This window comes from Wallemia mellicola (assembly GCF_000263375.1).
Source record: "Wallemia mellicola CBS 633.66 unplaced genomic scaffold WALSEscaffold_36, whole genome shotgun sequence".
Classification (NCBI taxonomy): domain Eukaryota; kingdom Fungi; phylum Basidiomycota; class Wallemiomycetes; order Wallemiales; family Wallemiaceae; genus Wallemia; species Wallemia mellicola.
The window spans coordinates 1-16,091 of NW_006531993.1; the positions used below are offsets into that span (position 1 = coordinate 1).

The 16,091-nt window shown below is 40.5% G+C and overlaps 9 protein-coding genes and 1 non-coding gene across 10 annotated transcripts; 4 read left to right on the plus strand and 6 right to left on the minus strand.

The window, feature by feature from the left end:
* WALSEDRAFT_70844 (hypothetical protein) lies at positions 1–1,458 on the minus strand (the record flags this gene model as incomplete). Its single annotated transcript, XM_006960757.1, has 2 exons — positions 1–273; positions 762–1,458. 2 exons carry the CDS (start codon positions 1,456–1,458, stop codon positions 95–97), a joined length of 876 nt encoding a protein of 291 aa, XP_006960819.1. The 3' UTR covers positions 1–94.
* WALSEDRAFT_t107 lies at positions 433–513 on the plus strand. Its single transcript has one exon. It is a non-coding gene; the product is annotated as a tRNA-Pro (tRNA).
* Positions 1,418–4,559, minus strand: WALSEDRAFT_70846 (hypothetical protein). Its single transcript, XM_006960758.1, has 3 exons — positions 2,808–4,559; positions 2,215–2,760; positions 1,418–2,192 (listed from the first exon to the last, which is right to left on the minus strand). Exon 1 carries the CDS (start codon positions 4,540–4,542, stop codon positions 3,745–3,747), a length of 798 nt encoding a protein of 265 aa, XP_006960820.1. The 5' UTR covers positions 4,543–4,559; the 3' UTR covers positions 1,418–2,192; positions 2,215–2,760; positions 2,808–3,744.
* On the plus strand, positions 1,867–3,688 carry WALSEDRAFT_23029 (P-loop containing nucleoside triphosphate hydrolase protein; the record flags this gene model as incomplete). Its single annotated transcript, XM_006960759.1, has 2 exons — positions 1,867–2,759; positions 2,806–3,688. 2 exons carry the CDS (start codon positions 1,867–1,869, stop codon positions 3,686–3,688), a joined length of 1,776 nt encoding a protein of 591 aa, XP_006960821.1.
* Positions 4,560–4,686: 127 nt separating the features above from the next.
* WALSEDRAFT_41763 (cysteine proteinase) lies at positions 4,687–7,560 on the minus strand (the record flags this gene model as incomplete). The annotated part of the gene is made up of 2 exons (XM_006960760.1): positions 4,687–7,014; positions 7,063–7,560. 2 exons carry the CDS (start codon positions 7,558–7,560, stop codon positions 6,178–6,180), a joined length of 1,335 nt encoding a protein of 444 aa, XP_006960822.1. The 3' UTR covers positions 4,687–6,177.
* On the plus strand, positions 4,859–6,127 carry WALSEDRAFT_34258 (hypothetical protein). The gene has a single exon (XM_006960761.1). The coding sequence runs from the start codon at positions 4,907–4,909 to the stop codon at positions 6,107–6,109; it is 1,203 nt and encodes a 400-aa protein (XP_006960823.1). The 5' UTR covers positions 4,859–4,906; the 3' UTR covers positions 6,110–6,127.
* Positions 7,561–7,569: 9 nt separating the features above from the next.
* Positions 7,570–10,199, plus strand: WALSEDRAFT_41766 (DEAD-domain-containing protein). The gene is made up of 2 exons (XM_006960762.1): positions 7,570–7,836; positions 7,884–10,199. The coding sequence occupies exons 1-2, from the start codon at positions 7,592–7,594 to the stop codon at positions 8,953–8,955; spliced, it is 1,317 nt and encodes a 438-aa protein (XP_006960824.1). The 5' UTR covers positions 7,570–7,591; the 3' UTR covers positions 8,956–10,199.
* Positions 7,584–12,375, minus strand: WALSEDRAFT_70850 (WD40 repeat-like protein; the record flags this gene model as incomplete). Its single annotated transcript, XM_006960763.1, has 6 exons — positions 7,584–7,836; positions 7,884–10,209; positions 10,258–10,437; positions 10,485–11,685; positions 11,744–12,312; positions 12,358–12,375. The coding sequence occupies 5 exons, from the start codon at positions 12,373–12,375 to the stop codon at positions 9,031–9,033; spliced, it is 3,147 nt and encodes a 1,048-aa protein (XP_006960825.1). The 3' UTR covers positions 7,584–7,836; positions 7,884–9,030.
* Positions 12,376–12,512: 137 nt separating this feature from the next.
* Positions 12,513–14,259, minus strand: WALSEDRAFT_66649 (hypothetical protein; the record flags this gene model as incomplete). Its single annotated transcript, XM_006960764.1, has 11 exons — positions 12,513–12,535; positions 12,584–12,711; positions 12,761–12,804; positions 12,848–12,928; positions 12,974–13,173; positions 13,222–13,325; positions 13,374–13,453; positions 13,501–13,639; positions 13,685–13,969; positions 14,015–14,134; positions 14,180–14,259. The coding sequence occupies 11 exons, from the start codon at positions 14,257–14,259 to the stop codon at positions 12,513–12,515; spliced, it is 1,284 nt and encodes a 427-aa protein (XP_006960826.1).
* A 214-nt stretch (positions 14,260–14,473) lies between these two features.
* On the minus strand, positions 14,474–15,806 carry WALSEDRAFT_34260 (DEAD-domain-containing protein). Its single transcript, XM_006960765.1, has 2 exons — positions 15,682–15,806; positions 14,474–15,633 (listed from the first exon to the last, which is right to left on the minus strand). The coding sequence occupies exons 1-2, from the start codon at positions 15,795–15,797 to the stop codon at positions 14,568–14,570; spliced, it is 1,182 nt and encodes a 393-aa protein (XP_006960827.1). The 5' UTR covers positions 15,798–15,806; the 3' UTR covers positions 14,474–14,567.
* Between the last annotated feature and the right edge of the window lie 285 nt (positions 15,807–16,091).

The window sequence follows — 16,091 nt, forward strand, 5'->3', positions numbered from 1 at the left end:
TGGACGTTATGTGTGATTGGGTTATTTATTATGGATTCCATGACAGTATGTGATTTTTGGACATTGTATGATATTATTTGTAGATTATCGCTATTCATTCAAGTGATCTCTGGGCAGGATCTGAACCACTTGAATTACCACCTCTTGCCCCCCAACTCATACCTAGCAACAACTCTTTCTTTTCGCGATTCTGTTGTGCAATGGACTCTAAATAGGACTTTTTAATTGGACATTTGTCCCCCTCGAGTGCTGTATGTCCCTCACTCTCATTTTCTGGGCAGTTTGAGCACTTTTTGGTAGTGTAGTGTGTACACATATTAAGCCTTGAACACGCGACTCCGCGTGACTTAAATAGTGAAAATTTTACATGTGTTTTTCGGGAACCTCTAACTAATTACGATATTGGAGCAGTACAGCGTCAGTTTTAATATCGGCTCGATGGTCTAGGGGTATGATTCTCGCTTTGGGTTACCAGCTTGCGAGAGGTCCAGGGTTCAAATCCCTGTCGAGCCCTTTCTTTTTGCTTTTATTTCTTTTTCGATAGAATCACTTTGACAAGTATGATTTATAAAAATATTTTACATAATTTTTACAAGAAGATCAGAACTCATGTCGCTCTTTAAGTTTTTGCTTGATGAAATGTTTGTTATTAGGCCATCCATATGCTTTAGCTAGAGTCGAATAAACATCATTGTTGTTTGTAGCGTAAACAAAGTGATTCCTGCATATTGTACATTTAGTGAAAACCACGGTGAAATTACTCATCTCGTAATTGCAACCGAAATGACGACAGCTAGTGGTATGGCAGAAGTTAACAACTAGTTTGAAATCCTCCCGGATTGGTATATATGCGCTAAGATCTTCAAGTTCTGCGACGAAGCCGTACAGACTGTTATTACTGTAAGACGTGCATGGAAAATCAAAGGCTACTATGTTCAATGTTGGTATCTGCATTAATCTTGTGATATCCCTGTTAAGATTATACGGTTTATCATACAATTTGATATTCAACTGTTCAAGTTTAGTGAAGTTCCAGAAATTATTGATAATTCCAGCATCAAGGTAGTCAGTTTGGTAAACAAATTTGGATAAATTGGGTAGACTTCTGATTTTACTAATCGTGCTGCTTTCTACATCGAATGTGAAGCCATTATGCTTATACTTGACTTGTGTTATCAGCTGAGATTTGGCGTCATTGAATATTATATCATCGAGATATCTATTAAATCGCTTGAGGGTAGCGTGATGTACTTTCTTTGTGTTATGCTTATCAAAAGATGGTGCATTCGGTCCAGATATTGCCGTTATCACTGGCTGATATCTGCTCCCGAGATGATAGCAGCGTCGGCAAGTTAAGGAGATTCTAGGGGATAATTCAGCAACCATCATAAGCAATTCATTCGGGAGTGCAAGAATCGTCGGCCTTGCGTTATCGTATTTGTTAATGAGTCTCTTCATTGTTTGTTAGTCGTTAGCTAATGGATGTAGAATATAAAGGGGTTTTGTGTAATAAAGATATAAATTATATAAAATAATATATTAAATACATCAAGTACATTCTCTCATCAATACCACCAGTATATGCAACAAACTGCAAGGGCTTTATTTCGACCTAGCCATGCTAATTTAAGGAGTAAATTACAATCGACGCTCAAGGATAAATCTCCCAGTTTAAATTTCAAAGCTAGGATTGACTACGTTTTGAACGACTATTGCAAATCCCATGATGCAGTACAACTCCTCACAAATTTTGGCCTGACGCAATCAACAGCTAGGCGGAAGCTCAAACAGTTTCGGGAAGATGTCAAACAGCAGTTCAGCTCACGTTCTTTGCGGGAAATGGAAGAACTTGGATGGAAGTTTGATATGGGGGCTGTAACAGAGAGCGTGTCCCGTAATAAAATCATCGAGAGAACAATACAGCAACGTTTAATCAGTCAAAACATTGCCTCTGTTGATGCTATCACAGATTTCCGACAGCCATCACTTAAATACTCGAAGGCGCGGACTATGCGCAGGAAATTGATATTACATGTTGGTCCAACGAACAGTGGAAAGACTCATAGTGCGTTATTGGCGCTATCTAGAGCCAAAACTGGTATCTATGCCGGTCCATTGAGGTTGCTGGCTCACGAAATATTCCTCCGTCTGAATCAAGGCACCATTAGTCCAGGTATTGGTACAGATGGAAAACCCCTTCCACCAGGTCCGCCAAAAACATGCAATTTATACACTGGCGAGGAGGTTCGCATAGTTGATCCAGAGTCAGGCCTTAAGAGTTGTACAGTTGAAATGGTTCCACTCGAACATGAAATTGATGTTGGTGTTATCGATGAAATTCAGTTGATAGCCGACGATTCAAGAGGCCCAGCTTGGACAGCTGCCGTGTTGGGCATGAGAGCTAAAGAACTCCACATATGTGGTGAAGAAACCGTCGTTGAGTTGCTAGAACGAATTGCAAAAGAGACTGGTGATGAGATTATCGTTAATCGCTATAAACGTCTGACTGAATTGCGAATCGGTAAACCATTAAGCACACTCAAGAATGTTAGAAAGGGAGATTGTGTTGTCACGTTCAGTAGAAGTGGTATATGGGCTCTTAAGAGGAAGATTGAGGATGCAACTGGCCTCCGTTGCGCAGTCGCGTATGGTGGTCTTCCACCTGAAACTCGAGCAGAACAAGCGAAGCTCTTCAATGACAAGGATAGCGGCTACGATGTTATGGTAGCTTCAGACGCCATCGGAATGGGTCTGAATTTGTAGGTGAAACTTCAATCTCATAACATCCTCTGACAATCCACTTAGGAAAATCCGCCGTGTCGTCTTCGAGACAGTGCACAAATGGAATGGGGTTAAGGAAGTACCTCTGTCTATATCACAAATGAAGCAAATTGCAGGACGTGCTGGTCGCTATGGAGTAAATGAGAAAGAAAATATCATAGAGACAAATAATGCCAAGGTTGAAGACGAAGATGATCAATCCGGTGTAGCTACCACTCTTAATCCAATGGATTTGCAAATCTTAGAAAGAGCAATTAGCGCCAAGATACCAACTATCAACAAGGCTGCTATCGGTATATCGACTGATGCTTTGAAAGATTTGAACAACCTCATGCCTTCTCGGGCATCACTAGGTGATCTGATAAAAACGCTGACTGGTTTATTGCGAGTCTCTAACAACTATTTCGTCACTTCAAATCAAAATCTTCTGCAAATGGCTGCCATAGCTAACGAACCACTCTCGCAGTTACCGATAGATGATGCATATAGATTTGCAATGGCGCCATGTAATACACGTGATGCGAACGTTGTTGCTGCATTGTGTAGATTTATTGATGCACAGGCAAGCGGTGAGACGATTGAACCCATAAAGTCACTGGAGGGACTCGGTCTCAAGGAGCTCAAGGATGTTGAAAAAGTAATCGGAAATCCTGCATATAAGAAGCCGCTATCACCAGATACACTCAACTCACTTGAGAGTCTACATAGATCACTAGTACTCTATACATGGCTCAGCTTCAGATTCACACTCGACTACACAAGACGTAGTGTAGCTCAAGATCTTAAAGTGAGGACCGAGAGGTGTATCGAGTACATCCTTGAGAATGTCACCTGGATTAGCAAACAACGCCAACGTAGAAGAACACCACCAAAACCAGTAATCATGGAAGGTTTACCGGATGCATAGAATGTAATAATTAAGTTAATAATTTATTTGCTCAACTCATCTATTAGTACATTGACCTATGTGAATTGCTTGGCTCTGGCCTTTATCGCTGGCGACTGCTTAACGGGAGACCCTGGAGATCTCTTCACCGCTTGCTGTTTAGTTGGTGACTTCACAGTTGGTGATTTTACCGTTGGTGTGTTCTCGTCCCTCACGCTTGACAGACTGCTACTATTCTTCTTGTGATGCGATACTTCGCCTTTTTCGACCGTTTTCTCTAACCCTTGTATCCTCTCCAAGGCTAAGACTGAGAGTCCCTTCAAATCAGATTGGAGTTTTCCGACGACAGTGCGCAACTCTTGTAACTCTTGTTGGCTGTCGTCTGGACTGGTCAGTCTATCCTCGAATTGTTTATTACGCGTGCTGAGATCTTTGTTGGTCTGTTCTAAGACGCGTATCTTTTCTGTTTGCTCAGCAAGCCTGCTGTCAGTCTCGAGGAGGTGCTTTGCTAGGAATTTATTCTTATGCTCAACCTCCTTCATCCGTGACTCTAGACTCTCATTCTGGGTATGTATAAGCTGATGGGTATCATACATCGCAGATTCGATATTGAGTATGACACGAGCTTCAAACTTTGATCTGTCGCGTTCAACGCGTGCTTCTTCTTCTAATTTATCATTGTAGACCCTCTCGTCAGTCGATTTTGTTTCTTTACGGGGTGATTGTCGTTTCCAGTTGATAAACTTGGACAGTCTGCTGATACCAGCTGACCCAGACGGAGCGTCATCCTCGCTAATACTGTCACCAGAGATACTCAGATCATCCCGACTGGATGGCAGATCGATTGGGGATATTTTTTTGCTGTAGCCAGCCATGTGATATTTTGGAATCTTGGTTGTATTCTACCACCAAGTATGACATACGATGGCCCACATTTTGATATGATTTGTGTAGGAACGGGGTTAGTGTCCGTTTATTTAGTAGTAGGCAGCTAACAAACGTTCTACAGTGGTGGACCAGATGAATCCAATCTAACATCGTGTGTGACATAATCTACTAATCAGTCGAATCAATCTGATTCATGCTTAGATATATATTCAAATCATACCACGAGACATGGGATAGTGGTAGTATAGCTATAGACGCTGGTCTGTCTTCTTCATACACATTTCTCCTATTAATTTTAGTATAGGTTCTGGAATTGGTGCATTGTCAAAAGCCATACAAGCTAATCCGGAAATGTTAGACGATCTGCGGAATAGTCTTCCAGACGAAAGTTGTTCCGCTAGCTCGGCTTATCCCCCCACAACGACAAAAGCAGACACGCGACAAGATGTCGACGGATATAGATTAGCCTCTAGAATATTCTCCTCAATAACGTCCTATCTTATTACACATCCCCACTTGGATCATCTCGCGGGATTGATTATCAATAGTTCTCAAAAGTTCGGCTCATACAAAAGTCTAATCGGTTTCGAGAAGACACTCAAAGGTGTGGAACTTGCTTTTGGCGGTCTTCTATGGCCTGCATTAGCAAGTTGGTCAAAAGCCGGCGGTCTCGTCGAACGTTTGCAATTTACACAAGTTGAACCATTTGCCAAGTTCGATGTACTGACGCCTGCAGTCACATTTAAATGCACTCCATTTCCTATTAGCCACGGTACAATTGGTCTTGTACCTGATGCTCGCACTCATGCTTATTTGCAAGTTGAGAAAGATCCAAATGAAGTGTATGATAGTATAGCCTACTTCATTGAATTTGAGCATCAAGAGAAGAACAGAAGCTTCTTGTTTTGGGGTGATGTGGAACCAGATGCTATTAGCACACTTCCACGCAACAAGCCAGTCTGGATTGAAGCAGCTAAGCGTTTTGTTTTAGGTGAACTGAGGTGGATTTGGATTGAATGTAGCTACATGAACAATCGACCGAACAACCTCCTCTTTGGTCATTTTAAACCAGATCTACTCATCGATGAGTTGGAAACATTAGCTATAATAGTTGAAAAATTCAAACAACTACCAGTCGAAGAACTTAAAAATGTAAATGCTACAGAGTTCAGTATAGACGAATATATCAATGAGAGTAAAATGAAAGATGAGACACAATCTGTGTCCCAAGATAGCGTCGAGGATGACGAGAATGGTTCTGTACCATTATCACAAGCTAATCAAGCTAGTCAAGCAGTTAGGAAAGCCTTATTCGGCGGCTTAAATCACGCACTTAGGATTGGATACAATAAAGGATTCGGTTTTTTTCAACACACAACTGAAAAGCCACTGGACGGATTGGTTATAGCAATAACACATGTAAAAGAAGATCCAATGTTGGGATGCGACGTTGTTTCTGAAACTATTATGAGAGAATTACATAGTAATTCATCTACAGAAGATTTAGGTGTAAAATTTTATCGTCCTAAACAAGGCGAACGTATTATGTTTTGAATATGTGTATTTAATTTTTAGTGTATAATAATTCTATGCATAAAGTAAGAAAAATAAGCTATCTTAAATTAAATCTTGGAATATAATAGCAGATAGGCAACTTTATCATCATAGTTGTTATTTTGTTTGCTATTATGGGTAATAACAACATCCTTTTCATCCAATAGATCCATAACGATATCATCAATATGCACCCATTGTTTATGATTTTGACGTAAAACGTCAATTGTGTAGTGACCAGAACCTGAACTTTGACCATGATGATAGACAACAGCAAAAAGTCTATAATTAAGACCTTCCGCAGGCCTTTTTGAAGGTGAAATAATCTCATTTGGAATGTTAAGAGTTGATTTATATCCGATCTTCTTGTTGCTTTTAAGTACACCACCTATGGAGTCATAAAGGAATCTCTTCAAGTGAATGATGAGGATTGGTGGACATGTATCTATCGTAACTTGTTTTCTTGCGTCTACTGGACCTTGTTTACTTGATGAATGTACACCATGTATTGTTTCAGGTTGAGCAAGATTGATTAAAGCGTCTTCTATAGTGTGAATATTGTCTGGTTGGATGTCTAGCTGTAATGGTTGGAATGGTTCTAGTGTGATTGAATCCTTCTGTCCAGGGGTCTTCAAAACACTTCTAAATTTACCACCGAACATCTTCGTTAGTGGTGATTCCTGAGTGTTTGTAGATTTTGTAGAGAGTGTCTTATTCTTGTGTCCAACTTCAAGCCATCCATCATCAGCTTGAGCAGGTTGATCAGTCGGAAGGAGTCCATCGAACCATTCATGAAGTGTTGTGCCAGTCCGTGGCTTAAGACGTGGGGATATACTCAATAATTCTTCATGAAGTGTGTCAAGGAAGAATCCTAAGAATTCTTCTGCGTCTTCTTGTTGACCAAGCTAAATGAACGTGAGCAAGTATTTGGGATAATTACTGTAAAAACGAACCTGTATCTGAGAAAATCTATTGTAGGTCTTCATTGCGTCGTAAATGCTAGTTGGTGTGAAAGGTTCTCCTGTCTGCAGTTGGATATCGTCATCATCCAGGACTCTAAATTCGTTCAAAAACATGATGGTAGCGTCTAGGAGGGGGGTTTTGTTAAAACTAAAGGGTAGTTCTCTACCTAGTTGTATGAATAGTTGATAAAATGGCTGACAGAATACCAAAGATTGAAATATCGCATTAGCGAAGCATAGATTTCCTTGATTAATCAACCCTCTGAGTTCTAGCAATTGTGGGCTTTTCTTTTCTTTCTTGTCATTAAACAGCGCACTCCAGGGCTGCTTTTCTTGTTTCTTCTCTAATTTTCTATTGTTGTAGTCATAGAGTGAGAGATGAGTTGCACCCTTAATAGAACTCGGTGGTTTACTCCCACTATAATAAACTAATGGCGGGGATTTCTCTGCCTTGGGCCTATACTGGCTGACTGTGTAGAAATTCGTCATTTCACTCTTGACTGTCAACAACGAAGAAGATATGGCAGAAGTCAGTTTCAAAGATTTGAATTTAATCGACGATTTAGTAAAAAATTGTGAACGCCTGGGATACAAACAACCGACAGAAATCCAGCAGCAATCTATCCCATACTCACTCCAATCGCGGGATATTATAGGATTGGCCCAGACTGGTAGTGGAAAAACTGCTGCTTTTGCACTCCCAGTTATACAATTATTGTATGACAATCCTGCTCCATACTTCTGTTGTGTTCTTGCACCAACGAGGTACGTTCGATTTGAAGAGAGAAGACACACACTCACACCCTCTATAGAGAATTGGCTTATCAGATCTCTGAACAATTCGAAGCTCTTGGTTCTAACATCGGTTTACGTACTGCTACTATCGTCGGTGGTATGGATATGATGACCCAGTCCATAGCTCTCTCAAAAAAACCTCACATTATTGTCGCAACACCTGGTAGATTACATGATCATTTGGAGAACACAAAGGGTTTCTCCCTTCGTAATATAAAGTTCCTCGTTATGGATGAAGCTGATAGATTGTTGGATATGGATTTCGGTCCAATTATAGACAAATTGTTGAAAATACTACCAAAAGAGAGAACTACAATGTTGTTTTCGGCTACTATGACAACTAAAGTTGCGAAATTACAAAGAGCATCACTCTCAAATCCAGTTAAAGTTGAAGTGAGTGACAAATATCAAACAGTCTCTACTTTGTTGCAGCATTACCTTTTCTTCCCATTCAAGATGAAAGATAGTTACTTAGTTTACCTCGCTAACGAAGTTGCTGGTCATTCAATGATCATCTTCACCAGAACTGTTGTTGATGCTCAGCGCATATCGATCATTCTTCGTAACTTAGGTTTCCCAGCTATCCCATTACATGGACAACTCAGTCAATCATCACGTCTCGGTGCTCTCAACAAGTTCAAAGCTGGTGGTAGAAACATTCTCGTCGCCACTGATGTAGCTAGCCGTGGATTGGATATTCCAAGTGTAGACTACGTCGTTAACTACGATACGCCATCCAACTCCAAAGATTACATCCATAGAGTAGGTAGAACAGCTAGAGCTGGTAGAAGTGGTAAGGCAATCACATTAGTAACACAATACGATGTGGAATTACTCCAACGTATTGAAAAAGCAATCAACGTTAAAATGGAGGAGTTCCCTCATGACAAACAAGCCGTACCTCTCTTAGTAGAACGCGTAAATGAAGCATCACGTATTGCAGCTGTAGAACTTCGCGAATCCCAACAAAAGAAACGCAAAGGCAAACACTCATCAAGAGACGATATGGATATGGACGAAGATGTTGCCAACCTTCCAAAGACTGTTAGTGGAAACAAGAACAGGAGCAAAAAGCAAAAAAGATTTTAAACGTTTAGATTAATATGCAGATATTATTGTATTTTACTTATTTATATTATAATACATAGACTGGGCTATTTAAATTCACTCGACTTGTTCAATTGGTTCAACTTGTTCTGATTCTTGATCCTGGGATGCGGTATGGTTTTTGGCCCGGAATTTCTCCAGTTTTTCTCTAGTCGACGTTTTCTCCCTTGGTTCTTCACTATCAATTGCACTATTCTCATCTCGTTCGTGAAGACCACCCTCTTCAGGCTTCTTGAAGTGGCCTAAAAGGGATGATTGCTTCTTGCTTGCTGCTTTCTTCTTGTTCATAGGTTTATCGGCTCTCTCGAAGAAGGAATCAGATTGGTGTATACTGCCCTTTTTCAATGTTGTGCTATTATCTGTCGGAGCTTTAGCAAATGGATTGGCGGATTTAGCGAATGGATTAGCTTGCATTGATGGCTGCTGTGATGCCATACCAGGAATAGGAGGTGGAGGGAGGGCTTCATTAGACAGTCTAATTTTGCTGCTTTCGGGAGGAGAGAAAGTCATCTGTGAATCGTCAATAGCGTCAACTTTACGTTTATTTGATGAGGACGATTCTGCATTAGCTTCAACGTCGACATCATCGTCATCACTGAATGCAATAGGTTCATCATCATCAACAACGCTATTTCCCACATCGACTACTTCCTGAGTTTCGTTGGCAATACTATCCATATCTACATCTTCAACTGGCGCATCAAACCTTCTCCTCATGTGTGGTTTCCTTGCTGGAAATGCAGGTGCTGTATTGCTATTTTGGTTGGTTTGTGATATTGGCATAGTAGACAATGGTCTGCTCATAACTCTGTCTTTATAACTAATTTTCTTAGTGTTCTGCTTTCTCTCCCGCTGGCTAATTTTGTCCTCTTTGAGGAGGTATATTCTATCTTGTAAACTAGGTAAATGGAAGAAAGCGGCAATTTTCATAGCAGCGTCTATCGAAGTGAATTGATTTAACATTGCTGCTGCATCTAATGCACGCTGCAGTTTATCTGCTTTGCAGGCAGTGTTAATGAGTTGAAGTATACCCTTGTCTATCTGTATTTCATGCTGCTTGATTTCTTCCTCGAACTCATCCTCTTCATTACTGTCTCTAGCGTGATTCAACAATAAGCTGTCTCTCATTACGCTCTCTTCTAATTGTCCTTGTTGGCTATCCATTCCCAACAGTGGTATCTTTATATCCAATTCAGAAATAAGTGGTCTAGGGAAGTATGGATATTGTTCTGAACCCTATGAAGTATAAGCTAAATGAAACGACCACTATTGAAATACCCTTACCTTCAATATAATACACATCAATTGGGTATTAGTTACACCCACTGGCCAATATCTCTCATCTTTATCTTGACGACGCTCCAGTGTGTTTGTATCTAACAAAGGCACCCAACGCGCTTGCATTGGAGTGGCAAACTTGTCAAGTATGGATAACAAGCCGTTAGAGTCGTACATAACGGGAACCTTATCGCTATTTGAGCCTAACAGTAAAAAAATACTAAAACACTTACGTCAATATCAGAAGAGAATCCCAACCAAGTAATTTCGACGCCTTTTGCTAAAGGAACAGTACCACTTTGAACATATTCAAAAGTAGACAGATCAATAACGTCATAAACAAGATTCTGATAACCATTGCTAGCGCCACCTGATGATCTAGAAACAGCAACAAAGTATTGTTTACCAGCACTGGCTGTGACAACATCCTTACCGTAATTTATAACATATCTCTGTATACCAGATGTAGTAAAGAAGCGTAAATAGTTTTTGCTTGTAGAAACGACGACAAATTTTGAACCACAAGCGAGAATAGATGCTGATTCACCATCAGGTAAGCGAGTGCTCCAATCTTGTTGAGATGACCAACTGTCAAATGGCTTATATACTATCATTGATGTGTTACCCGTAGAAGCGTACAAGGCACCTTCCTCACCAAGGGCACAAAGAGAACTCTTGAAATGATCTTGGAAACTGTAACCACGTCTGGCGCTCTTATCATGGAATTCGACGGTGACTAAATTGTGGGTATCTTGATCAACAGAGTGTATAACACCCAACATGTTGAATGCCAAATAACGACGATCGAGTCGCTGAGGTGTACTACCAGGTTGGAATGGACGTTGACCTGGATCAAATTGTACCGTTGCGCCAGGTCTTGGTTTATCTACCACTTTATCGAGCGGTTCATCATCATCGATGGCAAAATCGTCAAGATCTTCTCCATCATCTCCTTCCAATTCCTTGAGAATAAGGTCATCATCTTTGCTAGCATCAATTTCTTCGCTAGGTTGTTGCTGCATTGCCATTGTTTCATCAGCGTATAATATTTTACCAAGACAAGGCGATTCAGCAGCTTCTGGGATAGGTTTCAGCCATCTACTTGCTGATGCGGAAGTATCGATGAATGCTAAGACGTTCTCTGTAGGATGCCAACTGATGGATGTTATGAGTGCATCACATTTTGTCTTCGATATTGGTCTTCTATCATCAATTGACCAGATGATCAAATAGCCATCTTTACCCGAACTTGCGAGGTACCTTCCATTAGGCGACCAACTCAACTCAGCTACATCTGAGGTATGTCCATCCTGTGAAAGTGAACCGATTTTCTTGTAATTTTCGGTATCTATTATGGCAATATCATGTGTACGTGTAGTACATACAATAAATTTACCAGACGGATGCCAATTAGCGGCCACACCATACTCAGATCTAAATAAGGCGTTAGAAATCTCCTGAAGACGCGTAAACGCTACAATTGTGCACTCACTCAGGGTCGTCAGCTTTGATAATACCATCGATGGTCTTTATGCATTCAAACTGACTGTTCTTCTCTTTCCATATCTTAATTGAACCATCGCAACTCGATGTAGCTAAAACGCCTCCTAATGGTGACCAAGTCGCGCTTCTAACAGACTTTGTATGTCCTTGTAATAAACTAACTCTCAGGTGGTCGTTCAAATCGACAACCTTTACGATAAGCTCATCAGATGCTAATGCTATTCTTCTCGCTTTCCCCCTGACATTCTCAACTCCAATCCATCTAGCTGCCAATGCAGACTTGACTACCAACTCCTTGAAGCTGTTGTCTGATAAATCGAAACTCCTGACGCAACCATCTTCGCAAGCTGTTATCAAGACGTCTTTAGTATGTTGTATTGATTGTATAGAATCAGTGTGTGCGTCAATAACCTGAGATTCTCCAAGTGACTTGTCAGGATTCAAACTGAATGCTCTCAACATTGAATCATTTCCCGCTGTATATAGCTTATTACCGTCTGGAGAATAGAGCAATCTGGCTAACCCCTCAGAATGGCACCAGAGTGTTGATATATGATCCTTTAATTGGTTAGTTGTCGATATCTAATCTGTATTCCTACCCACAGACGGTGCTAAGCTCATTTTCTTGATCGTATAAACTCAACAACGCGGTCGCGACGCGTATCGTTTACATTATCAAAAATAAAAAAATAACTTAAAGGCTTTAGAAAATACAGTATCATCAAGTATTACGATTATATTATGCAATTCGATATTGCTCATGCCTTTGATGCAAGTTCAGCTGTCTTCTTCGTTAGCTGATAACGAGATGACGCGATAATCTACTAACATATATTGAATGGGATTGTACGTATCTCTTTACACCTATTATTGGTATATTCCAATGACATCTCCTCGAATTCTGATGTCAGTGTGACAACGACGGCTTTATGGGTTGAGTTTAGCGGTCTACCACATCTAGTGGTGTTATCCGTGGTGCTAGTATAGCTTTAAAAAGGTGACTCACTGTACAATATACTCTCTCTCATGTAATGGCTGGTTGTAGTTGATCTAAACTGAATGAGTAACATTGCATATGTGGTAATATACTCACGAGCAGTTTGCACCTCTGAATAGATTCACATGGAGCTATATTCTCACAACCAATGAGGATGCGAAGATCACCTCGATCAAACTAGTTAGTCAGAGTATGACCTCCGCAAATACAGAATGATCTTACCATTTCGTATAAATCTTTATCGTAAGCGTTGTAGGCTATAGCCGCCTTTGGCTGAGTCTTCTTGACTCCCTCAAACACGTTTTCAGCAGTTTTGAAATTATTGCAAAAGACAACAAGTTGTTGGTGTACAGATGCCGCAGAAATTTCGAGCAGTATCTCTTGCCTATCTTCAGGCATCTTAATTTTGAACTCTCGTGTACCTAAAATTTTCATAAATATCGTACAGAGTAACAGACAGTAAAATTTACCCCTGATACGCAATTTCTGGATTCTTCTGATGTAGCTCTGTGGAGTGTTGAGAAAGTTCTCAGCGTCTTGCACTAAATATGCTGGTGCTATGGTGAAGGATGCGCTGAGCTAATGTAAGAGTTACGATCGAAAATTTCTATCCAGAACCCACACAAACTGAATCGTGGGTGGTAGATATTTGACTATTAATTTGAACTTGTCAAGCATAGAGTCCTTGATGAGTTCTTCAGTCTAATTTGTCATTGATCAGTTTAGATCAGACTTTGTGAATGTCATACCTCGGTAAAAATGATTGTTTTTATCAAATCCACGTTTATAGTTCTTCTCTTGAGATGACGGAAGAACCTATCTGAATCGCAGAAAAGCACTTGAGACATAGAGTCAGATTTTGTTGACGAAGGTTTCTCAGTTGCAGAACTATACTGATTTAGTTAAGTAAACAATGTCATGCGAATGGCTTACAACGATATGCTCAATGCGTCGCAGACAGTTCTTATGAAAGAAATCAACTTCTTCGATCTGTCAGACTCGTTGTAATAGCTGACGAACACGACTTGCGTATAAGCTTTACTAGTGTCTACTTGTGCAACGCATGATGCTAATGAAAATAACGGGCAATGGTATTGTATTAGTAAATTCTGCCCGGCGAGGAGACTTTTGGCGCAATGTTTACCAAACTCGCACTTAAAATCGGGCTGTTGACAGATCAGATTGATGATTCTCTCGCTTGTGCCTTTTGTTACGATGCTAGCATCTGTTAGGCTGAAAGTGACGCCAAACAGTGGAACCCACCTCGTTATTGATTTATGCGAGCAAGCGTAGAAGAACGAATCGAGGGATCTGATGTGTTTTTCTCTGATAATGTGAGCTTTTTGGTGGTTATCTGCTGACTTATCCATCTTTTCTCGGTGACTATAGTAGATAAGAGCTTGTAGCACACGAGTAAATGGTACTGACTGCATGACGACGGTGAATTCCTCACAGCTAACCCCATGTGATCGTCCGCAGCCACTTTTACGTGTTACTGATCTGCTCATTTACTTTCAAAGTGAGTGTACAGAAATAAAAGAGTAGCATGATGCATCTCGGATAAACAACTACTGATGATTAGACGAAAACACCATCAATTATGAAAATTGAATATTTATTATTGTAGTTTTAGGATAATATAGACTTTTATAAAAGCTACATTTATAAGATAAACAATCAAAATTTTCACATATCACAAACACAATATTTTTTAAGAAAATAAAAGAAATGCAGAAATTTACAATTATCGAGCATCTAGTAAGAAAAACTCAATACCATAATAACCAAATATTAACCTAATACACTGTAATCAATTTTAAATGAGGTCAGCAACGTTCAATGGCATTTCATCAATTTGAGTTGAGTAGAATTGCTCAATTTCACGTAACATCTTGACATCATCTTCTGTGACAAAGTTGATGGCAACACCCTTTCTACCGAATCTACCACCTCTACCGATTCTGTGAATGTAGTTTTCACGTGAAGCAGGTAAATCGTAGTTAATGACAAGTGAAACTTGTTGAACGTCAATACCTCTAGCTAACAAATCGGTGGTGATCAAAACTCTTGAAGAACCTGATCTGAATTCCTTCATGATAGTTTCACGTTGGTTTTGGTCCATATCACCGTGCATAGCAGAGACAGTAAAGTCTCTAGCGGACAATTGCTCAGTCAACCAATCGACACGACGACGTGAGTTACAGAAGATGACAGCTTGGGTGATGGTGACAGTCTCGTACAAGTCAGCTAAAGTGTCTAACTTCCACTCATCCTTGTCGACGTTGATGTAGAATTGCTTGATACCTTCCAAGGTCAATTCATCACGCTTAACGAGAATTCTAATTGGGTCACGCATGAACTTCTTGGAGACGTCCAAAACATCAGCTGGCATAGTAGCTGAGAAGAGTGCGACTTGAGTTTCACCTGGGAGAAGTTGGAAAACTTCGTAGATTTGTTCCTTGAAACCACGTGACAACATTTCATCAGCTTCGTCAAGACAGAAGAGTTTCATGTGGTTGGTGCTGAGAACACCTCTGTTCAACATATCGTAAACACGACCTGGGGTACCGACGACGACGTGGACACCGTCTTGGAGCTTAGCCATGTCTTCACGAACGTTGGTACCACCGACACAAGCGTGACAGGAGACACCCATGTAGTCACCCAAAGCAACGACAACCTTGTGGATTTGTTGAGCAAGTTCACGGGTTGGTGCGACGATGAGTGCTTGTGTACCCTTGATTGAAGTGTCGATTCTTTGCAAGATAGAGACGGTGAAGGTAGCGGTCTTACCGGTACCAGATTGAGCTTGGGCGATAACATCGTTCTGCTTTACGACTGGCATGATAGCACGCTGTTGGATAGCGGAAGGACGTTCGAAACTGAGTGCAGTGTGAGTAAAATACAGCGTATAGTCGATATAAACTCACCCGTAAGCGTAGATACCTCTCAAAAGTTCAGGCTTGAGGTCCATGTTGTCGAAAGAGTCGACGACTTCGTCGTAGTTTGACTCGATAAGGCCTTCGTTGAGTTGTAAGTCTGCCATATTCTAACACTAAAATTGTTTAGTTTCGCTACTTTTGCTGCCCTTTTACTCACAAAAGTTGAATGTCAAGAAGGAATTTTAAGTCGCTCTCAACGGCCTTCACAACAAATTTGAAAAACAAGTTAAAAGTAAATAAAAATTGTAAATTTAAAGAATTTAATTTGTCCATAACATTTTATACACAATTTATACCTGCATTTACGACGCTGCAGCCCCGCTCTACAGCTTTTGAAGAAATCCCTGTTTCTGCTGAAAGTCGAGCTGGACGGAGATCTATTGTGTTGCACATCAGAG

Bases quoted from the DNA above. Each gene is read 5' to 3' on its own strand.
- WALSEDRAFT_70846 (XM_006960758.1), bottom strand. From the start codon at position 4,542: ATGGCTGGCTACAGCAAAAAAATATCCCCAATCGATCTGCCATCCAGT.
- WALSEDRAFT_34258 (XM_006960761.1), top strand. From the start codon at position 4,907: ATGTTAGACGATCTGCGGAATAGTCTTCCAGACGAAAGTTGTTCCGCT.
- WALSEDRAFT_41766 (XM_006960762.1), top strand. From the start codon at position 7,592: ATGGCAGAAGTCAGTTTCAAAGATTTGAATTTAATCGACGATTTAGTA. The intron at 7,837-7,883 runs GTACGTTCGATT...CACCCTCTATAG, and splicing joins TGTGTTCTTGCACCAACGAG to AGAATTGGCTTATCAGATCT.
- WALSEDRAFT_34260 (XM_006960765.1), bottom strand. From the start codon at position 15,797: ATGGCAGACTTACAACTCAACGAAGGCCTTATCGAGTCAAACTACGAC. The intron at 15,634-15,681 runs GTGAGTTTATAT...CACTGCACTCAG, and splicing joins AGAGGTATCTACGCTTACGG to TTTCGAACGTCCTTCCGCTA.